At 27.8% G+C, this 24,952-nt stretch overlaps 2 protein-coding genes and 1 pseudogene across 5 annotated transcripts; 2 read left to right on the forward strand and 1 right to left on the reverse strand.

Moving 5' to 3' along the window:
* Positions 1 to 1,503: 1,503 nt before the first annotated feature.
* Positions 1,504 to 2,368, forward strand: LOC149055883 (uncharacterized; annotated as a pseudogene).
* An 800-nt stretch (positions 2,369 to 3,168) lies between these two features.
* LOC107173974 (methyl farnesoate epoxidase-like) lies at positions 3,169 to 8,960 on the reverse strand. The gene is made up of 8 exons (XM_089226320.1): positions 8,783 to 8,960; positions 5,543 to 5,794; positions 5,329 to 5,480; positions 5,000 to 5,260; positions 4,654 to 4,937; positions 4,455 to 4,572; positions 4,244 to 4,385; positions 3,169 to 4,158 (listed from the first exon to the last, which is right to left on the reverse strand). The coding sequence occupies exons 1-8, from the start codon at positions 8,862 to 8,864 to the stop codon at positions 3,968 to 3,970; spliced, it is 1,482 nt and encodes a 493-aa protein (XP_089082446.1). The 5' UTR covers positions 8,865 to 8,960; the 3' UTR covers positions 3,169 to 3,967.
* Positions 8,961 to 14,743: 5,783 nt separating this feature from the next.
* LOC107173978 (histone-lysine N-methyltransferase SUV39H1-like) lies at positions 14,744 to 21,729 on the forward strand. Of its 4 annotated transcripts, none has more exons than XM_015524763.2 (4): positions 14,744 to 15,082; positions 15,243 to 15,331; positions 15,402 to 15,459; positions 19,351 to 21,729. In XM_015524763.2, the coding sequence occupies exons 2-4, from the start codon at positions 15,275 to 15,277 to the stop codon at positions 21,339 to 21,341; spliced, it is 2,106 nt and encodes a 701-aa protein (XP_015380249.2). In that variant the 5' UTR covers positions 14,744 to 15,082; positions 15,243 to 15,274; the 3' UTR covers positions 21,342 to 21,729. The 4 variants fall into 4 exon arrangements, with proteins under 4 accessions (XP_015380249.2, XP_015380247.2, XP_015380245.2 ...); XM_015524761.2 differs by having other exon boundaries at positions 14,744 to 15,078; XM_015524759.2 differs by having other exon boundaries at positions 14,745 to 15,082; positions 15,149 to 15,331.
* Positions 21,730 to 24,952: the final 3,223 nt, after the last annotated feature.

A 24,952-nucleotide genomic window follows, 5' to 3' on the forward strand; every position in this document is an offset into this window, starting at 1 on the left:
TCAAGGTATATGAATTAATGGTGTAATGGTTTTAACTTATAAATTATGATTCATTTTGAATAATAATATATTTAATTAATGTAGGCATTATAAAATAATGATTAAATATAAATTCGTAATTTCTTATAAATTTTAATATCAGTTGGCTATTTCTAGAGTGTTTATAATTATGATTTTTATAGGTATGTTACATACCGTAGCTGATAATATGTACCTACACTTTTATTTACAATGACAAGTATAGTTTTTGTTTAGTCAGTGTTCAGTAAAAATTCAAAAAATTGGCTATAAAACTCTCAAATCTACAATAAACCATTAGACTAAATATGTATTAAAAGCAATAACGTCATTGTGGAGGTTGGCTGGATAGGAATTTGTTGGGCTGGTTTTGGACGGCAAGCCAGCAATTCAATTCATATCATTGCTAAATTAAATTTTTTTTTCGCGGGCCGCAAACAACAAACTGTTTGTTTATCCCGATTATTATTTAGAAAAATATATAAGAATTTTGACCACTAAAGTACCATTTCTGATCGAATAAGGTACTGAAGTCAAAAATCAAAGCACTTTTACTGCCCCAAAACGAGATGACAGACAAACAAAAAAAAATATTCATGGTTTTGGCGATTTTTTGTCAATATTTGAACTTCAAATGCTAATAAAAAAAAATTGTGCCTATGTATTCTTATAATTTTTTAATCATCTGAAGGATAACTTATGAGAAACTCTGTATTAAATTTTCAAGTATTTTGATAGAGCCAAAAAAATTTAATCGACACTTCAAAAAAAAATTTTCAGAAAAATTTAAAATTTCAGTCGTCTATAAATATCTCAAAAAAGTCAAAATATTTTGAAAATTAAATCATGTAAAGAGAATGCCAGTCTAAATAACTGGTAAAATTTTCAAGTATCTACGACTTATAGGTATACATAATAAAATGTTTAAAATGTCTATACAGTTTAAACACGTGTTGTAAAAATAACAGATAATTTTCGATCATATTTTAGAATTACAAATTTTTGTTGATGAAACAAACAACGATAATGCGCCCATAAAGTATACATTATTATTATACCTATTAAATTTTCATGATATACGTCATCGAGAAATTAGGCGGACGCGGACACGATGGTCGTACACACCAATAAATATTACGAATATATAGGCTATTATATATTATTTATTTAGAAAGTTTTGGTGGCTCTTGTGTCTTGCATTCCAAGAGCACACAAAAATACAATATTGAACATGCATATAAATCTTAACCATTTATCCTTTTATGGGTATTATACGGGTGTATAATTGTATAATATGAATAAACATAATAATTGTTATTAGTTATACATTATTATGTTCTTATAATTTATGTCCTAAATGTATGTCTCTATACTTATCTAACCTAACCTAATAATTTAGGTATAAAGATTTTAGAAGAATTATGATCTATGACACGATTGTAAATAGTAAATCCACAATTTGCACTAAGATAAAAATGTAATTTAAAAAGCAATATTGAACATCTTATCGATTTCCAAGAAATATATACTGATGCATCCAAAAATAATGAAGGGGCGGAATAGCCTTAGTAAAAAACAATCTACAGACTTCGTTTAAACTACCACCAACATGTTCCATATATACAGCCGAAGCAGTGGCTATACTACTAGCAATCAAATATATAAACAAAAATGAAAATGAAAAATATATTATTCTAAGTGACTCGTTAAGCTCCATCACTAGTATAAAAAACAAATTTAATCCTAGTGATATAGCAATACAAATCCAAAACAGACTTAAAGAAGCAAAAAGAAAGAACATAATGCTTGGATACCTGGACACATAGAAATTGATGGCAATGAAAAGGCAGACAAACAAGCTAAACTAGCTTCCCGCTCAAATGACGCACAATACATTAACTTTGCTCAGTACTCAGATGTTAGAAAACAAATTAAAGAAATCACAACCACCCTTTGGCAAAACATATGGAACACCCAAACAAACAAACTAAACCAAATTAAACAAACAGTGAAAAGATGGAAAAGAAACCCAAACATAAGTATCACAAATGAAAAAAAACTAAATCGAGCCAGAATTGGTCACACAAAAATGACACACGGATACTAGATTGCAAAAGACGACCCATCTATATGCCAAGTATGTGGCACCTCACTATCCATCAAACACATATACGAAGAATGTATAAAACTAGAAAATGCCAAAAAACCAGAGAAGAATTAAACATAAGCCACGACATTGGAGAAAGCCTAGGTCCAAACCCTGAAAACGAAACAAAAACAATACATTTCTTCAAACAATCACAAATATTAAAGTTATTATAAGTTAACAACAACAATTATGACATGTACATAATTATAAGACACATAATGTCCAAAAATTTACATATTTATTTTGTATATTAAAATTAACAATTAAAAATAACAGTAAAATGGCATCTCTATACTACTCTATGTAATATCCATACTCTATAGACCTTTTGGCTTTCACTCATATAGACCAGCCTATCCAATATTAAATTTATTGATAGTCGCATGCTGACATGGCGCTGCAGTGATACGGCCCGTTTTATTGTATTATATTAAAATAATATAATAATATATTAGGTCATCTATACACTATACTAGGGGTTTCCAACTTGCAGCTCTCGTCATAGTCGTACGCGGCTCGTGTTTTATTTAAAAAAAAAACCAAAATATGATAAAATTATAAAAATGATAAAATGTATTTATAGACATTTTGGCTCTTAATATCATTGTATTTATCCATGTGGCTCGTGGGCGTATCCATGTTGGCCACCCCTGCACTTAGAAAAAAAAATTTTTAGTCGGTAAATTAATAGATCTAACCCCCCCCCCCCCCCACGAATTGTTGTTCGGGACGACCCTGCTCAACAGTCACTGCGATTTAGCGATATCACAAATGTAAATGGTCTATCAAATTTGTTAATATTCTGCAAAATTCGGTGAGTTGTGACTATATTTCATTATATTATGATGATTCATGGGCCCATAATTAATTTGCCCCCATTCCAGAAAATCTTTAGGATGTAGATACTCGTAAGTTGTAACTCAAGTGACCAAATAATAACAGTCACTTAGAATTAGGTAGGTACCTACCAATAAAAATTAATATTCTCGTACACACAACAATAACAATATTTATTGAACTATTTATTTTGTATTTGATTCATTTATATTATATAATAGGTAGGTAACTACTATAATAGGTATGAGTTCTTAATTATTATTAATAGATTATATAAATCAATTTTCTAAAAGAATGTAAGGTCATTCGTCGTTGTATAATTAAAATTAAATAAACCTATATTAATATAAAATAAGTATTAGGTATAGAATTTATTTGATTGTCTACATATTATATGCGTTAATTATATGAATCGAATGAAAAGTACTCTATTAACAATACCTACTTATAAATAAATACTTAAATATAACATGTCAACCCCTCGATATCACTGACATACACAAAAGCTACAAAATCTCCATTATTAAATCAGTATTTTATAACTTAATTCATTCTTCCTGTTTCCTCATTTAATCATTCTTTCGTAGGTTCATATAATTATCATCCTTATTTCTTTATATTAATCTTATTGTCAAAATAAATAAGCATATTATACATTTTAATATTTCAATAAAATAAAAAATATTAGGTACCTACATAGGGTATGTAAGTAATTAAATTTGTATCTTAAAATAATAATGAAATTTAGACTGTATAATATAATATGAATAACCTATATGATATAAAATATTTTAAAAGTTATGATAATTTTAAAATATCATTGTGTAGTGTAATGTGCTCTGGAATTATAAAGAGGTGGTACATATTATTATAGGTTTATACCTAATAATGATACATATAATGGTAAGTACTTATTTGTGATTTTTTTCAAGATTGTGAATTATCTGTGATACAAATTTAATTTTATTGACTTATACAACGTCTAGGTATAAAAATAGCAGAAAATGGAGATGGAGAAATGGTGACACCATCTTGAGGCTTATCTGGCAATTGGGCTCCGTGTGGTATTCGTATCTCAAAATTTTGAATTAATTTGGCGATAAACATAAATATATTGGTCTTAGCCAATATCTCGCCTAAACACCTTCGTCTACCTTCAGATTAAAAATTAAAAACCATCCATTAAATATTTTGTTTAAATATTAATTACGATAGCAAAAATTTATAATATATACTAACCAACACCAAATGGCATAAACCAACTGTCATTTATAACTTTTCCTGTACTGTCCAAAAATCTTTCTGGTCGAAATACCTTTGGATCACCCCAATGCTGTTCATCCATATGAACGCTCCATATACTGGCCAATACCAATGTATCCTAAAAAATATTTTACAATTATTATTTCTAATACTTACATATAGATATTTAACAACAACGCTATCATACTTTTGGTATTTTGTATTCTTGTAGGCTGGTTTTTCTAATAGTTCTGTGAGCGATTGCTAACGGCGCCACGTTACTATGTCTCTGAACCTCCATTAATACGGCTTCAAGATAATTCAACCTGCGTATAATTACCAATTTTGTTTAAAAAAGACAAACTATTATTTAGATTGATTATTTAAATCTTTAGCTTTGTAGGTACCTGTTTTTATCTGCAAGATGAATTTCTCGATCACCAACTACTGCATCTATCTCTGCGTGTACTTTGGCTTGTATATCTTGATGTTTAAGGAGAAGTAAAATAACGAATGATAACATACTGCTTGTGGTTTCTGAGCCAGCTAAAAATAAATCCAATAAAATAACAAGAAGCTGTTCTTCTGAAAACGACCCCGGAGATCCTTTGTTTTTTTCAATTTCCCTTAAAAATGCACTTATAAAATCTTCCTGATCATTTACTCTGCATTTGTGTTCTTCAACTGATTCCTATAGGACATTTTATGTAGTCTAATGGGTAAAATAAATATATTTGACTAGTTTTAAATTACTTTTAAGAATGTATAGAACTCTTTTATTATTTGTTTGAGGTATTTGTATCCAGAACACTTAGGTGCTAAAAACCGAATGAATGGCATCTGGTTTAATATTCCTCCTGACATATCTAACATCCTAAAACTGACGTGTACTAATTCCATAAGTCTTGCTAGTCTAGAGTCATTCAACGCAAATCTGTGACCGGCTAACATTGCCCAAAGGCCGTTCAAAACTGATACATCGAATAAACCATAAACTTCAATTGGTTTACCATTCTAAAAAGAAATTTAACACAGTTATTAATTCTTTTTGTAATTTGTAAAAAATATATTGATACACATACTTCGCATTTTCTCGATATGTCTAACATGAGATCGTTAACTTCTTCAATTATAATTCTTTCCATTAAATCACCACCGAATCCCATTTTTCGTAAATGTTGCATGCAAAATTTTCTCTGTTCTGTCCATGCTGGTCCATCCACAAATACTATTCCTTATTTTTAAAAATCTTACATTAATACTTAATATTTAAATATTTTGTTTTGGTTAACTCACCTAATCTCTTATAAAAAGCTCGGAATCTGAAAAAAAATCCATCTGGTCGGCCATCAAAGTCATCTTTGCACAATACTTGCCGTACTGCATCATACCCAGAAACAACCACTGCTTCTATTCGACCAAGTTTAACAGAAAACACTTGACCGTAACATTTGGCCAACTGATCCCAAACCAAGTGATAGAATCCTAATTCATTTCTGAGCTTTCGAATTTCTAGATAGTTACCAAGCAAAGGAATTCTTGTAGGGCCTGTAAACATAAATATTATCATAGTTTATCCATTCAATAGTAATTACTAATTAGTAATTCTTTTAATACATTCAATTTTGTTCTGATGTTCTATCTTTATTTATAAATACAATTATGTAAAATTTCTGTACATAAATGTCAACGTGGTATATCGAAATATATTCGATATAAATTCTATTAGACTATCCAAAACATTTAACAATCAACAATTATACAAATATTTTTATGTTAATTAGGTAGGTATGCATTATATAGAACGCCTCTCTTAGGTTAGGTGGGATAAAAGTTTCTACTCAAATGTCTATAAACCTTTCAAATACTAAAGTACGTTATTGGTAGGTGTACCCAAAATAATAATATTATTTCTTACTTACTTTAATTCAGACATTTCAGCACACATAATATAACACTATATATAAGTTAGATAGTCAAAACTTAAAATAATATGTCATTGAATTCCTAAGTGCCAATGCCAGATTTAATATTCTGAATAGTTGTAAGGGCCAAAAAGAGATATTAAAATTTTAAATATGATGTATATTGCTATTATATTACTATTTATTATATGTAAATTAACGTGGTATTCTGTAGGCATCAGTATTTGGAAAGAACGCCGTTACTACGTTTATATTTTGAATGAATTTGAACGATTTTTATTTGTTTAAATTTATTTGCAATTTAATGAATATAATATGTATAAATATTGATTAATTGATAAGCCTATAATAAGATATATATTATATATTTTTTTTTTGGGCCCGGAGCCAAATTATAACAATTTATCCTTTATCCATATACTATAAGAAACATATACTACGCCCACTATTGTTCGATATCCGTTATGGGCCTAGGTATAATAGCATTTTTCTATTATAATATTCTTATTATATTTATTCGATTACGATTTATAAAAATAAAATACGTGAAACTTCAGTGGGCACGGCTCGACATAAAACGACAATGATATTTATAAGATCATATGATGATAAATCATAACATGTTTTTCACGGCTGCTGTAGAATCAAAACGATTAATAAAAATAAAATAAAACAATTATTTAAATAAATGACCAAATTGACGCATTCATTTTTTCAAAGAATGTGTTAATTTGATAATAAATATGAACGTGAACGAATAAATTTTATTGTATATGTTCCGAACACTGCACTGTAGGTACTAGGTAGGTAGGTAATAACTAATAACTAATAATAATGTAAATACATGTAACATGTATATTATATTTGTCGTTGTTTATAAAACTGCGATTTCGGAAGGGGTTAATGCACCTCTTTGGATCTGGTTACGGTACTATATTACTATAGTGATTACTGATTAGTGATCGATGAAAAACTATATTTATTCAAAAATGACAATGAAGCTTTAAAAGAAAAGAATAAAAATGTACTTTTTAGTTCTTAGTTTAGATTTGTTTAGGTGCGTATATAGATTATAAGTATAAAAATACACTATTGAAAACATTTGTTCTAAACACATCTTGCGGTGAGAACATTAAGAAGCACCTAACGTTTAAATTTACACTTACTATTTACATTTTATTCAAATAAATTATTACAAAATGGATTCTATAACAGAGTCAATGACTGTTGAAGGCGATGAAAACTTGTAGGCCTCTAACATAATGCTTATCTTTAAGTACGACCGTTAGACGAAAGAAAATAACTCATTATTTGTTATCGATTACCTGCGATCACCCAACATAATGTATACTTATTGTTTCTTTTAGAAAATAAACGAGGTAGGGTTAAACATACTCTTTACACCTGACCTATCTCAAGATCATAACTAGTTTCTAGGTCAACGGTTTTTTTTTTGTCTTCCCTAAATTAATGATTCTCAAACAATACACCCCTACAGATGCCAGCCACCTGCAGGTGCATTGTTACCTGTTGGTATGCATATTATAATATTAACATGAATTCATTTTATTTTAAACGAGTAGCACCCACACGATTTACGGTATTATTCTTTAGTACATATACTTTGTTTAATAGGAACCTATATGGCTATGATGTAATATGAAACGGATCAATAAAAAATCATTACCATAAGAAAGTTAGGCCTATTCTGACAATGCATTGACCTTGAATATGATATTATACATATTAATAGTCTAAAATCTTAAAAATTACTTTTTGTCGAATTAATTTAAGCCTAATACCGCGTATTATCTACGTTAGAAAACAACAATACATTATGATACGTACATGCGTTTTTGACCACAAATATTTCCAATTATAATTTACTTACAAAAATGTATACTAGAAGATTTTTTAGTGAAACGATAAACAAAAATTGAAAATACCTAGGGCTCTAAAATAAAATTTAGTTTAAATTATTTGTCAATTAAAACTGGTATATATAATATACATACATATATTCCAACAAAAAAAACTAGATAATTTTTAAGAAAAATTATTTCTTATTTGTAGGTAACCTACAAATATTATTAAAATGTAAAAAAAATAAATGCTTAGTTTAATGTTAAACAACTAGTATTTAATAATTTAATATTATTTGTGATAAAAATCATTAGAGTATGGTTATTAGTTATTACATTATTAAATATTAAAATACATTTAAACAAAACTTTTATTGTTGAATTTTACAATTCAAAAGAAAAGTATGATAGATATTTTGACTGAAGATGCCTATTATACTTTAATTTGCGCAATTCATTTAGTAAATTCGTAAATACAATAAAGTAATTATAATTTTAGAAAATTGAATTAATAAAAATATTTTTCAAATACCTATTGCAGATCATTCTTAAATATCTAACAATTTACACATTATAGTTATATGAGTGCTATTTATATAAATATACAACTATATAAATAAACTGCATTTAAATATCTCATAAATAATAAAAACTTAAAATAATTTTATGATTACCAATTGACTATTAAACAGTGTACTGTATACAATATTTAATCTATTAAGTATAATAATGATTTAATTATGTCTTACCTATTGGATATTTATGCGGAGTTATAATATCTAAGATACAAATAATAATAAAAACAGAAATTACTGCGGCTAAGAAAAACATTTTACACTGACAATAATTATTAAAATTACTATACGACGAAGGTAGGTAGTGTTTTCTGCAGCATGTCTACTGTCTATACACCGAAAGAATGGATTGAGGGAGAGATGTTGACTGGCATCCAGTTTATTTTTTTTTTAAACTATAATACTTGGAAGGGGTCTTCCGTTTATTTCCTTTTATTTGTTCCTTTATCTACGATTCTCTCTGTATTTTGGCGATCTTATCCAAAACCATTCACAAATAAATAGAAATACTTTTTGTTGGACACTGAAGACATATTTACATAACATAACAAATTATATTTACTTATATGAATGTATGCATATATATTTAGGTATTATATGAATAATTTGAAAAATGAAACTATTTTGATTTTTAACCAAAAACATTGATTCATCTGTAACATAAATTATCATACTAAGTGAATAAAATATATTATTGAACAATAGTATTATATATATATATATATATATATATATATATATATATATATTAGTATTTACTATTTACAATCATGTACTCATATAGACGTATAGTCATATCCTCATATCTATTTCAGATTTTTACAATCATATACGTCATGATATAATACCTGCCTACAACTTACTAAGGATTATTTTTAAGTGAACAATAATTGTATATTTATATTTTTTTATTTTATTATGGCACATTTTTAAAGAAACACTAGGGATGTCCTCTATAAGTACATATAGTTTAATTTTAGCACTCTCTACTGTTAAAAAGACAATAACAATTATTTTACGTATTACCTATTATCTCTATTTTATTAATTATATAAAATAATGTAATATAATAAAGATTATACAAAGTAATCTATAGTAAGGCGTTCATTTTAAAGTGTATAGTTGTTGAAAAGTTTTGATTTTCTATTACATATATTTAACTATTTAGGTCATTGCGAAAATTCCGTAAAATATTTCTGTTCTATTCTTATAATTTTTTAAGAAGACGTTATATCCGCATGTATGTTGTCTTTATCAAACAAGTGCATAAAATTTTACGCTCAATAGATATCGTTTAGTTCAGTTAGTTTAAAAACTAGACTGAATTGACCTCTTATACATTTTAAAAGTAATAGTGTATTTTAATATTTAGACGATCTCTTGGGCTTTTTACTATATTTTAATTTTGAAGTGAGTTATAACTTTATAAGTATTTTAAAGTTGTAAATTTTTTGTACATCTTAAATACTTATTACTCGTTTCAAAATTAAAATATAGGTACTAAAAAGCCTATGATGTCTAAATAATAGTCTTACCTTTAAATTTTGTAAGAGATCGATTCACTCAAATGTTTAAACTAACGAAGCTAAACGTGATTTGCTGAGCGTAAAATTTGTTATGTTACGAACTTGTAAGACTGATACAACCACATGTGTCTTATAAGTTATAATAAATAATAATTAATTCAAATCTATTCTTTCCCCCTTCTTCATAGATAATTTTTTATTTCATTAAAAATATAATTTTTTCGAATTAAAGTTCGTTTTCTTGCTCTTTCGCTTCAAAATTTAATATACACTTCATTCAATACAAAAAAAAAAATCGTTGAATAGTCATCCAATTACCGTATATCATTTGAAAAAAAGTTAATTATGGCCCAATCCTCGGACGCACATGCACGTACACGTACATGCATCAGTCCCCTCGCCGGTCTATTAAAGTATAATGTATAAGTAAAATTTAGCTATGGATTTAAACGATTCAGTGATCACTGATTAATTGAGGTCAAAAGTTTGGCAAATCGCGAATGTGATTATATTGCATTATTACTCTAGCTATTACCTACTCAATAGTGTAGAACACTGTACTCTGATGGAGGTCGATGATAGATACTAGTATTTTAAGTATACCTAATGGTACTACCACGACAGGGGCGTATTTAGATATTTTTTTTTGGGGGGGCTGTGGTATTTTCTCCAACTGAAATTCCCAATTCAGCCTATATGAGTTAGAAAATTTACATCTGATAGGACATAATAAGCAGACTTCATCATAAACAATTACTGGATTTCGGGGGGAGGGGGCTGAAGACCCCTCAGCCACCCCAATAAATACCATAGGCGTAACTAGACCTTAAAGTTAGGGGGGCTGAAGCCCTAACATATTTAATATATATAACAAATGTGGGGGGGCTCTGCCCCCCACACCCCTCTATACTTATTCCTTATATCATATAACATCATTTTATTATTATAATTTTTGTAGTGTGTATCGTGTATAGCATGTATAAAACAAATTATAAAAATGTGGTATTGAGGTAAGTTAACATTAAAATAGTAACATATTATTATTATAACATTTTTTTACAAATAATCGTACCTACGTCTTTTACGTCAATTTTTGTGTTTAGTTTATTGACAACTTCTAAGTAGTATTTATATAGTTAAAAATACACGAAATGATACGTTTTACGTCACAGCAACACAACAACACAACAATTTGATAACCAAAAAAATAAATATTTTTCCAAGATATTAATAAAAAAAAAGATATTTAAAATTTAAAAAGATAATTAAGTTTAAAAACGTAGCTTCCGTTGGTGGGACTAGGAATTTTGACCCGGGGGGGGGGGGAATATGTTTTGGGGGCGTAGCCCCCCCAAGTCCCCCCTAGTTACGCCTATGATAAATACGCCCACGAGTACCACGTGACGTAGTAAATTATTTCGTCATAATATATTATATACCTAATGTAGTATAAATCATAAATGAAATAATGTATTTCTAAATTTCTTTATAGTAGTCCCGATGTAAAAAAAATATCTTCTCTAGTGAGAAACCGTAAATCATGATGGTAGTATCAGTGGCGGTCCTACGGGGGGGGGGGAGGGGTCTATAAAGTCATAGACACAAGAAATAGAATATTGTGGTAGGGTATAGAACAGGGGTCATCAATTATTATTTTTGACGTGCAAAAATTGAGAAGTCTTGAAAATGTTCGCGGCCTATCAAATCACACTGACGTCGGTAAGAAACCAATAATCAAGGATGATGAACTACAAGACCAGAACGTATAATATCGGTTTTTACTTTTTAACTGTTAGTCTGCAGGACGGACAAAATTTGTGTATAGACCGCCATTTTGACGACCCCTGGTATAGAATCTACCATGGGTATATAATAATATTATAGAAGCCGTTGATCGTACAGTTTAGCCATACGACTAATGGCTACAATGCAAACGTTTCGTTACGACAGTCTCGGATATCAATTCTATTTAATAATATTACACCTACATTTAAGCCAATTTACTATAGATATGGTTAGGTTATCAATGGGTATTTAATATATTAAGTTATCTGTGGATTGTATGAAATAACTTCAATATCGTGCTCCCGGTGGCATGATTTCCAAACCTATTAGAGTTGTGAGTACAGTGGATCTGATTGGCCCATATTTTTATGGCGGTAAATTCAAAACTATAAAATCAAATAACATTGTATAAATGTGTATTATTATTATGTATTTTGTGATATAATTTAATAATATTAAATATTATATTATATATTATATATATTATATTATGCAAAAAATACAATATAAAATGTCAAACATTACAGTATAAAATGCACTTAAAAAGGTTTTTAATTTAATTTTTATATTTATATCGATATTATAAGATATTATACAATAGTTCATTAGTACATTACATTTTACATGTATAATGTAAATAATGTAAATTTTACATCAATAATGTTGATTTTGATTTAAATTTCACATGAAACATTTTTTTAAATTGTGTAATACTTACAAAGCTATGTTTCACAATCACCAGAAAAAAAATGCACTTGCCTACAAACTCACAGCCCTAATTATAATATTTATTTTGTTTATAATATTTAGATATTAAAAAAGCATAATAGGTGATTAGGTACTGATTATTATAAAAAAAAATGTGGTAGGTACTCATTTTCCTTTGTAGGTACTCTTCTATCCACCTATATTTTAGATTCCTTTCTCTAATTCTGTTTATTTTTATAATACATTATTATTCACTATTCTTTATTCAGTAATCTTGTATCTTAACATTTAATAAGCGTTTAATTTTTTTTTTTTAGTTGTAGCCAGGTATATTTATTGCAAGTTGTTTACCATATTTAATTGTATATTATATTATTAAGAAGTAAATGTAAACACATAATATTTATTCATTATAATACAACTTATTAGTAATTTCAAACTTCAAAAGTATTTACATTTAATGAAAGCCAAATAGGTAATCATTATTATTATAATATCAGAAATTTAATTAAAATTATATTATAAATAAAACATAATATGAAAGCTTTAAAATAATTGAACCATTCTTGTCTAATTATATGAAAAATAAAAATAATGTTAATACATATTACATAATAAATAAAAATTATACATTTGTTTGTAGGTATTTCAAACTTAGGTAAATGTGTGTACTTACTTTACATTTCAGCTCACTCGACACCAAAGAACAATTCTCATGAAATGTATGCATCATATATTTATATAATGAGGGTAATTTTAAACAAACATAATAGTCAATAGGTATAGAAACCCAAAATAATATTGATTTGTGAATTCAATCATAAGATCCAAATTTCATATCAAATAATGTGTATTTTTAGATTGTTAATAAGAGCTTTGCAGTGTAGTTTTAAATGTTATCCTTATCACAAAAAACATTTAAAAAAACAATAATTTATTATTATTTGATTTTATAGTTTTGACTGTTTTGAGATGAAACAAATGTATAATTTTTATTTATTATGTAATATGTATTAACATTATTTTTATTTTTCATATAATTAGACAAGAATGGTTCAATTATTTTAAAGCTTTCATATTATGTTTTATTTATAATATAATTTTAATTAAATTTCTGATATTATAATAATAATGATTACCTATTTGGCTTTCATTAAATGTAAATACTTTTGAAGTTTGAAATTACTAATAAGTTGTATTATAATGAATAAATATTATGTGTTTACATTTACTTCTTAATAATATAATATACAATTAAATATGGTAAACAACTTGCAATAAATATACCTGGCTACAACTAAAAAAAAAAAATTAAACGCTTATTAAATGTTAAGATACAAGATTACTGAATAAAGAATAGTGAATAATAATGTATTATAAAAATAAACAGAATTAGAGAAAGGAATCTAAAATATAGGTGGATAGAAGAGTACCTACAAAGGAAAATGAGTACCTACCACATTTTTTTTTATAATAATCAGTACCTAATCACCTATTATGCTTTTTTAATATCTAAATATTATAAACAAAATAAATATTATAATTAGGGCTGTGAGTTTGTAGGCAAGTGCATTTTTTTTCTGGTGATTGTGAAACATAGCTTTGTAAGTATTACACAATTTAAAAAAATGTTTCATGTGAAATTTAAATCAAAATCAACATTATTGATGTAAAATTTACATTATTTACATTATACATGTAAAATGTAATGTACTAATGAACTATTGTATAATATCTTATAATATCGATATAAATATAAAAATTAAATTAAAAACCTTTTTAAGTGCATTTTATACTGTAATGTTTGACATTTTATATTGTATTTTTTGCATTTTATATATATATATATATATATATATATATATATAATAATAATATATATATATAATATAATATAATATATATAATATATAATAATATAATATAATATTTAATATTATTAAATTATATCACAAAATACATAATAATAATACACATTTATACAATGTTATTTGATTTTATAGTTTTGAATTTACCGCCATAAAAATATGGGCCAATCAGATCCACTGTACTCACAACTCTAATAGGTTTGGAAATCATGCCTCCCGGTGGCCGTCGACTGGCATAGATAATGGCGTCAGATCTCGGTACTATAGTATGATGTCTCAAATCTACCTCCATAGCCCGATGGACGCCATAACGAAATAAAAAATATTCGGCGGCACCGGCACGGCGCTGTCGGCGCATTGCGCATGCAACAGCGTGTGGGATACTTCGATGTTCGATGTCCCGACTACCGACATTGGTAAAATCGTAATTCTTATTGCACTGTTGTTATATTGCGTATGGCTTAGTCAAAGTGAGACTAAATAGAATTTTGAATTTCAATTACTCACATGGAATACATACGTTCGTCATTCAGGCAATCAGATTTCGATTGGTCAAGCTGCTCCTCAAACTTCTAAGTCCAGAGTAAGTAAGTAGAATTTTCGTTTTATCTATTTGTTTTTATTGTTTTTCATTACTTCAAATTTCATTACAGAGAGATTTCAGGAGTAGTTACATTACTTCTTAGTTCTAACATTGTCGTCATTGTGCACACATTCCGTCAAGGGTCATCCATATCATTGTTTCAGATCTGTTGATAATCTATCCATCATTTACCATCATGTCTGATGATATGTCAAAAAACTACTATGAAGATGACCAAGTACCTAGTACCTCGGTAAATATTTAGTGATAACCTTATACAAATATTAAAAAATATAATATTAATACTTATTGTTTTCTTATAGGGTATCACCACAAATCGCAGCAACACGCCTGACATAATTAGTTCTGCCAACAGCCTAGGTAAATATTTAACACAATTTCATGTAAATATAATATTATATTCATTAATGTTAAGTGTAGGATTTGAACTTAACAGCACTAAAAAAATCAAAAAATCAAACAATTACGTGTTATATACATGTATAAGGTTAAGAGGACATTACGTCCTCATATATAAACTAATGTATCTTCAATTATTAAGGTTGGATATTTGGTTTCCAAAAGTTGTAAGGTATTTGATCCCCTGATATTTTATATTCATTTATTATATTCATCCAAATATATTAGTTTTAATCAATTTAGGTAAACTATAAAAATATACCTTATACGCACACGTAATTATTTGTATTTTGAGATTTCAATCTCAATGTCAAATACTATCTTTAAATTATTTACATTTTAAATCACTTATTATACTTATAAAATACTACTAAATTACTACCCATCATTTATAATATTTGTATTGTACTGTATTGTATTTCTATAATTACAAATGTATTATATTTTGTTATAATTTAGCTACATTTTTTAAATTTGACGACGATCAATGAGAATTATATTTTAATGAATTTAAATAGTTAAAACAAAATCAATTTAAATTTAAAAGATGTTCTAAAATACTGGTTTACCAAGCATAGTTTTATTTAATGCGCATTCCCCTCTTGCAGGATCACTTTTCTGAATGATTCATCTCTCTTAGAGGCAATCTCCAATCGCCAGCACGATCCTCAGATATAGCCCCTGTTGGTTAATGATATATTTTTCTTAAAAAAATATTTCAGAATTATATGTTTAATTATGTAAATGTTTTATAGACTACAGCATATAGTTCAGAAGGAAAAAGTTGAGGAAAAATTGGCTTAGTAATAATGTAATATAATAGATGAATATTTTGGTATTGGAGTGAATCTTTGATCCACCATTTTTGATTCTAAGCTAGCAATGTTTTTTTTTGTGTTGTGAAACACTTTAGTGCTCAATGAAATGCTCTGATCATCAACTTTTTTGAGGTTTCTTTCTAGTAGCAAATTACAGTACATACCCAATCTTATTTCTTTCCTAATTGTTGCTTCTTCCTGGACATTTATACATAGTACTACTCCTATTTCTTATTCGTATAAACATTTATCCTTCTATCATTATATGTAACCCCAACCCTTATTATTTCTATTTCAAACTGTCAAAAGTTTTATTCAAAAAAGCTATGATGGTTGTTTTTGTCTACTCTGCTTTTCAATAACCTGTCTTAGTCCCTAGAGCTTTTCTCCAGCCCTGTTCAATTATCTTTAACGCAATATGACTAATATGAGTAAAGTTTTGTATGCATTATTAAACTTAGCATTCTATCTTCATGTGTTTTTTCCATTTTCTTTGAAATTGGTATAATTATGCACTTTGTAATATCTCCTGGTACTCGTCTAGTTTTATAGCTTTTTTAGATCAGTACATAAATTATCTATTTGGTATTTTCTCCTAATTTTTAATAAGTTTTGCAGGATTTCCATCATCTCCCAGTGATTTTTTGTTTCTTAACTCGAATAATGCCTTATCAAACTCTTCTCTCACTATTCTTGGGGTCTGCTTCTACTATATCTTTCTGATCGTCTTCTTCGGATATAATTTTTTTTTATTCAATTGTTCTGAGTACCCTATCTAACATTTTGCTACTTCTGCTTCTTTATTTATAATATCACCATTTGCTTCACCTTATCCACTAGTCCCAATTTGAACGTTTCGTTAATATCCAAGCAAATATTGAAAAATATTTAATTGCTTTTCTTGAATCCTCTATGTATTGCATTTTTAATTTCCTGTATTTTTTCATCCTTTGTTAGCTTGTAGTATTTTATACCTATTTCTTTTATTAATCGTTTTCAAGATTTCTTCATTTACCTAATCTTTTTTTTTTAATTTCTTTTGATTTTCCTAACATTGCCAGTGCATTATTTAATATGCATGGTTTTATTTTTCCTCATTTTTCTCCTATACTTAATGTACTTTGTACGTCTAGGTCTCCTTTATAACTCCATCTGTTCTTTCATTGTATGCATTTTTGGTGTCTTCCACTTTTAGGTTTGTTAGTTGAAATTGTCTCTTATCCATTTTATTTTGTAGTTTATTCAAAGTTCAGTTCACAATGCATTAGAACCAGGTGACTATTAATTTCATCTGCTCCTGGATAATTTTTATTGTCTTTATTTGATTTTTGTATTTTTCTCTTATAAGTGTATAATCTATTTGTGCTCTTCCTATATCACCAGGGATTATGCCATTATTATCATTGCCATGTATATCATCTTCTTTTGTGATGTTGGAAGAGTGTGATTATTATATTAGATTATTTCGTACACAGAACTCTAAATAAGATTTTTCCTCTTGGATTTCTCATCCCTAGTCCATACTTGCCAACAATATTCTATTCTTTCCCTCCCTCAGGTTACATTAAAATCTTCTAGAATTTTAGATTTTCTTCTCCTTGAACAGTCTTTGATGTAGTGTTCTTCATAGATTTTTTCTACTTTGTCATTCTCTTCCTCTGAGGTGGGCATATATACTTGAATTATCACAGTATTTATTGGTTTAGTGTCTAATTTGGCTATTAAATCCCTACTATAGACATATAAAACATTGTTTTATATGTCTATGATCCCTACACCTTGTGTCTCGTTTTTTTTTCTATTTCTACTCCTTTTGTACCTAACCTTCCATCTTCTTATGCAAATTCTTTTATATTTTCTTATCCAAAAATCTCCTGATCCAGGTATCTATTTTAAGCAGGCACGGATTCAAGAATATTTTTTTTGAGTGGTCCAATAAATATAACCTTAAAATTAAAAATAAACCATCAGAATAATTATTAATTTTTGATAAAATTTTGAGTGGACCTGTGCCTTCCCCTGGATCCACGCCTGATTTTAAGCCTATTTATCTCAACTTTTAGGTTCTCTAATAATTAGCCTTTCTGCAGGTTAGGTTAGGTGTTCTGAAGTTTCATGTACCAACTAAATATCTTCCAACTCTTGATTTCATTACCTCTCATCTATAATTTTAAAGAATTAACTTCTTGAGTAGTCCTCATCAAGAGATTTGATTGGAGTACTTTATTACCTCATGAATTTTTTAGTATCAAAGTGCTCATATTTGTAATTACTGATACTTAGGATCTCTATTTAGATCATTAAATAATTTCCTAGGATGGAAATAGTTATTAAATTCCATAGTCTTTAAATAGTTTTCTCTTGCTTTTTGCATTTTATGTCATTGACAAAAGAAAAATTTGTTCATCCTCCAGCAACTTCTCACCCCATTTCTTTACTAGCATAGAGAAAATGACTCATTATACCAAGAGTAGTTTGGTTTAATTTTACTGTAATCTCTTGCATGAGAAATTCCTACAATTAAGCGGTGAATTCATAGTGTATGACAATTATTGTCCTATATTTCCCTTTAGAAATTCCTAAATGAATAATTTTTCTATAAATTTCGATAATAAATTATTTGTTTGGTCAAAAATCTTAGAAATGTAATCTATGGTAGTTCATACTGAAACCAAAATTGACTGATATAATGTTAGTACATTAGGTGTATAGCTAATGCAAAGTTTTTTGCAGAAATGAAGTCAACCTTCTTGTTATTACTAATAGCAATATTGTAAAATATCATCCTATGTTGACACTGTCTGTTTAAAATCCTTTTTCATACACAATGACATATCATTGAATTCAAATTTAATACATCCATTATAGTGATTAATTTGACACTTAATGTACAATAGTGCAGTACTCACTTGCCAACTTTTAAAATTCTTTTTGCTGTATAATCTCATTACTTATGTGACACTGAAAAATTATTATTGAAACTATTGATGTTTGGCACAATATGGTAATGATTTTTTAATTGATTTTTTTATAGACATAGAAAATGGCAAAATTAAAGAAAAAGTTATAAGACGCAGTATTACACCTTCAAATATTACTGAACCAAGTGATTCAAATAAGAAAAACAATTCTAAATCTGATTTAAATTCAACCGGGATCAAAGTTATTAGATGTTCTGAACAATGTCTTGACAATGTCGATGCTGCTATATTTAATGCTGAAAATGTTTTGAAAAGTATTAAAAAAAGTTCAATTAATCCAAAATCTATGTTGAAAGATCTCTGTCTGTCAAATGTTGTTAAAATAGTTTCTAAGGATGATGTTATTGCTAGTTATAATAAGGGTAAAAATTCAAGAGATGAAGAAAATTCAATTAAAAAAAAAACAAAAAACGTTTCAAGCCGTATAATAAATAATGATAATTCATGTAGCAGTATGGAAACTGATGTTGATATAGACATAGGCAACATGAATATTAACTCTCATATTTATACCAAGGAACAATCTAATGATAGTTTAAATTCTACTTCAACGACTATTGTGATTCCTAATTTAGTGGTATCAACTCCCAAAACTAACAATAGAGAAGAAAGTAATCCTGAATATTTAACACCTTCTACTTCTAACTGCGATATGTCACCTGATAAATCTAAATCAAAATTCAAAGATACTGCAACTATAACAATTCCATCTATTTTAGAAATAGGTGATCCATCATATAGTTTTATAGTGTCTGATAGCAAAATACAAGATTTTATAAAAAATGCAAAAATGATTGAACCTGATAACATTGAAAATGCCTATGACCCGACAGAAATAGATGAAATTATTAATCATGAAATAATTTTAGGTACACGTTACTATTTAGTGAAGTGGAAAAGATGGTCTAAAGGATTTAATACATGGGAACGTTTTGGTGCTCTATATAAATCACAAAATCTCATACTTCAATATATCAAAACTAAAAAGACTGATAAACATATAAATGGAAAAGTAAATGGAATAGAACTTATGATGTCGAGAAAAGTTATTTCCAAGTTGTTTGATTACTTTAGAACGGAGACTGGTTTATCTCTGCCAGCAATTTTACCTGAAAATATAATTGGTTTATTTAATTGTCTCGATGTTGGTCCTATAAAAAGTCAATTATTACGAATTAAATGTTTTCAATTATTTTTGTCTTCAGTTTCATTGGGATATTATAGACAACAACAGTTAATCAAACTCAGACAGTGGGAAATTGACATTAATGTAATGACTCAAGGTTACCAAATCAAAGTAGAAAATAACATGGATCTTGAAGGACCACCAGATTTATTTGTATATGTTTCAGATTATATTCCTCAAACAAACATTATTATACCGGATGATCCTCCTATTGGATGTACTTGTAAAAGAAATTGTCAATCTCCTGAAGAATGTTGTTATGAAATGTCAGGTTGTTTAAAAGCATATGATAAACACAGAAATATAATAGTAGCTCCTGGTAATCCAGTGTTTGAATGTAATAAAAAATGTAGATGTACAAATTCATGCACCAATAGAGTGGTTCAGCTTGGTAGCAAGGTAAATATTTGTATTTATAAGACAAGCAAATATGGCTGGGGCGTTAAATCTGCCCAAAACATTCAAAAAGGTCAATTTGTTGGCAAATATATTGGTGAAATTATCACAGTTAAAGAATCTGAACAACGTTTAAATAATGGATCGTCTTTATTGGACAACATGTGGAATTTAGACTTTGATGATCCACAGAATTATAAATATATCATTGATGGTACACATTTTGCCAATTTCACATATTTTATAAATCATTCATGTGATGCCAACTTAAACGTTTATGCTGTATGGATTAATTGCCTTGATAGAAATCTTCCAGAGTTAGCCTTATTTGCTAGCAGAGACATTTCAGCTGGTGAACAACTTACAACTGATTATTTTTCTCGTATTAGTGAAGATGCTTTGAAAAAAAGTGGCACTAAATGTCAATGTGATATGAAAAACTGTCAAGGCTATTATTTTTAATCATAAAATTACATTTTTATAATAAGGTTATTTTATAAAGCTATCCTTTATACTTATTATAATTTTAATTCTTGTATGATATATTATATTGTTAAAATTAAGTTATAGACCATAGATTTAATTGTATTTTTGTACTGGTTATATTTTACAAATTTATACATAACATTTGATTTAATTGATAAAAATGTTGTATCATCCTATGTAATATTGTAATGTATGTTAGTTATTAAAGATAACTTAAAATCCTTTTTAATACCCTTATTTTGTTTACAATAGATTTATAAGGCTAGGATTATTATTTTTATTGTTATTAACAATCTATACAAATACTTAGACTTATTAAAAAGATGTTTAGTAAATTAATAAAATTAATACATGTTTAGTTTTATACAGTTATAATTTTTTTTTATATATTCACATATTATAGTAAAAAAAAGCTTTGACCTTGAACTTTGAGGATGGTTCCTGGTAACAAATAATTGTAAAAATTTGAGTAGAAATGCCTAATATTTTTTTTTTAATAATTGTGAAAAACAAAATAATCAACCACCAAAATCTTAAAAATTTAATACAAAGTTCAACATACATTTTTCTTTCAGAACCTAAGTATTTCAAAAATATATGGGCATAATTTTTTCATTGCCTTTCAAGTTAATATTTTACCCTTATTAGATATTAATGCAAAATATAACATTTTTATAATTTATAAAATATTTGTATAAAACTTTTTGACACAATAAACTATGGCTTAAATATACTAGATGGCACCCTTCTACATAACTTAATCACATTAAAGAAATACAATGGCAACGTAAGGAGGCTACATATAATTAATTTAGCCATGGACTGTACCGTTATGTTGCCATTTTATTTTGTTTGAAAACAATATAGGCCTATAATTTAGGCCTATGTACCTTGTTTTCTATATACAATGAAATTTTCAACATGTTTAGATTTATTTTAATTTTTAAGTCATTTATACCATTTCGGCCATTGCATGAGAATGCTCAATATTAGAAAGGAAAAATATTTCTTATTATTTAGAAACAAAATATATAATCTGACTATCTATCTGAGTGTCCAATATATTTTTTTTATTTGCTTAAAATTATTTTAACTTAATATGTAAGTACCTATAAAGGCTATAATGTGTATTTTGTGAATGGTCAATGGTCTTCAGTAAACTTGAGAAGACTGAATAACTACTTAAGCTTGAAAGATATCTTTAAATCAACTGGGCAAGAACATCTTTTTTTCTTGTCAATTGTATCTATAGGAAGAGTTGAGTGGAATATACAAATAAACTAAACCATACACGTTTAAATCATGAACAAATTTTAACATTGTGAATAATAATATAATATTACGCACTAAAATTGAGCAGCCATGGAATAGGTATCTCGAACACCTGAAGAACTATATTTATAATAATACTATAGCTTTAATATGAACTGCCACATCCAAGACTGTAATGTGTTATCTTAGCATTAACGATCACCTTATAAGTTATACTTAAAATACAGTGTGCGAAATATTATGTAACTTATTAAACTGGGTGTATAGTTTAATTTACTTTCAACACTTCGTTTTAAACAATATACCTTATATATAATCCATAACTAATCCCCAACATCTCTAGAAACTTGTTAGAAACTTGTTCGTGGTGTTTGCTTAGCCAATACCTATGTCAGTTAACTGCTCTTTGCTGGTCACATACTTCGGGGAAAACAGGCTTCAATAAAATTCTCACGAATATAATCAGCGGACATCGATATGTTTAGATATTCTGAATTTTTCACTAGTTTTATTGAACTTTAGTTGTCTGCATTCAAGACAGTTGTATCTTCCTGTGTCACCAGATGTCAGATGATCACTGATAAGTGGCAATAACAAATACAGCTCCTGAACCGCTGACTCGGTGCTACGTATTCTGCCTTTGTAATTGAAAATTCTTCAGATTTTTGTGCTTTGTGCACCATGCAACTACGATTCCATTCGTCGTCATAAAAACGGATCTCATCGATATAGATCGTCTCATGGTTGTATCACTGACATAATCTGCAACACTATATCCATGAAATTTGAGTTTCACACTAGAATCATAAATTAAACCATCGTTAACCATCCCTTTAAATATTAAAAACACGTTTAACCGCATTCCTAAGATTTTTTTTATCTTTTTCTAAATAACGACTGACAAGATTCATAGCAAATGCTGTATCAGATCATGTATTTTGGTTTAGATACGAGTTTTTAATTGCTTCTCTGAATGGAACTTCCCTCGCTTGCAATGATCCTTACAAATTTAGATATTGTGAGTGTTGTGGATCTGCGGAAAATGCAGTACGGTGGTTTCTTCCATAATGAATCTCTCTAAAATGCGATTGCAATATGAAAATTGAATCATCTAGTCTCTAATCTGATTCAATATTCAAGTAATGATTAAGTTCACCTTCCTTCGTCTCGAAGTTGTTCTTTAAATTCTTGTCCATCACGACCACTAACTCGTCATTCTTCATCGCGATTAGATCATCATCTACGAAAATAGCGACAATAAGTAATTGTTTGTTTTTTATTTACGAGTATACAGGGATCTGCTTTTATTTCTTTTAGATCAACGTTTATTAGCATATTTTTGAACTTCTTGTCCCAGTACCTCGATTTCAACCCATGTAAACTCCGTCGATTTTTACTAACTAATTGTGTTCGATGTTAGTAATCTTTTAGTTGTTTCGTATAAATTCCTTTTTAAAGACCTCGATGTAAAAATTATGTGTTAATGTTAAATTGAGTTTTGATTTTCTAGCTGCTGCTATAACAATAATAATTATTACCAGGGTTGGGATTTTATAGCACTTAAAATTGCATAAATATGCGCTATAATATAACCTTATATATTGCTAAATATGCCCTAAAAATATGCAATAAAAACAACAAAATATGCACAAAAAAGGAAATTTATTAATTAAAAGGTAATTAATAATGTTTTAATCACTTACAAATTATTCATATCATCAATTATTCATATTCAATAATTTAGAAATTTAAAATTAATTAAGTATACCTACAACGCTTGTTCGTTGATAATCGGCGATTAATAATCGCAGTAGATAGTAATCGACAAAAAAAAACCCAACAAAATCAGCAGATAACAAAAACTAGAACCAAATACCTACTACGAAATTATCGTAATAATTCGATTAAAAAAATTTTAAAACACGTTTACTAAAATATAATTTCATAAAATATGACCGATTTTGATTCAAAAACATGTGAAAATGCAAAAAAAGTCTCAAAAAGTCCAAAAAAAGCACTAAAAACTAAAAATAGGAAAATATGCAAAAAAAAGCAAAATAAAATTTTTAATTTGAGTTCTCTGTATCACGAAACACATTTTTAGCTTACTCTGCTACTTTTTAAGCATCTCATAAGAAATATGCAAATGCTATAAAATCCCAACCATGATTATTACTATGATTGAATCATATTTCACAACTTGACTGAATGTTCCTTTAGATTTTTTATTTAGAGGTGGGACCCAAGAATCCATGTTTTATTTTTATTCTATTACGACATTCCATCATTCATCGCTGTCTTCCAATCGTCGACAT

This window comes from Diuraphis noxia, unplaced genomic scaffold (assembly GCF_037042655.1).
Source record: "Diuraphis noxia isolate RWA-SAM2 unplaced genomic scaffold, SU_Dnox_SAM2 contig0004, whole genome shotgun sequence".
Lineage (NCBI taxonomy): Eukaryota > Metazoa > Arthropoda > Insecta > Hemiptera > Aphididae > Diuraphis > Diuraphis noxia.

Excerpts from the sequence above, each read along its gene's own strand:
- LOC107173978 (XM_015524763.2), top strand. The coding sequence starts at position 15,275 with ATGTCTGATGATATGTCAAAAAACTACTATGAAGATGACCAAGTACCT. Across the intron at positions 15,332-15,401 it reads ACCAAGTACCTAGTACCTCG|GGTATCACCACAAATCGCAG; the intron begins GTAAATATTTAG and ends GTTTTCTTATAG. Across the intron at positions 15,460-19,350 it reads TAGTTCTGCCAACAGCCTAG|ACATAGAAAATGGCAAAATT; the intron begins GTAAATATTTAA and ends ATTTTTTTATAG.
- LOC107173974 (XM_089226320.1), bottom strand. The coding sequence starts at position 8,864 with ATGTTTTTCTTAGCCGCAGTAATTTCTGTTTTTATTATTATTTGTATC. Across the intron at positions 5,481-5,542 it reads AGCTTTTTATAAGAGATTAG|GAATAGTATTTGTGGATGGA; the intron begins GTGAGTTAACCA and ends TTTAAAAATAAG. Across the intron at positions 4,573-4,653 it reads CATCTTGCAGATAAAAACAG|GTTGAATTATCTTGAAGCCG; the intron begins GTACCTACAAAG and ends AATTATACGCAG.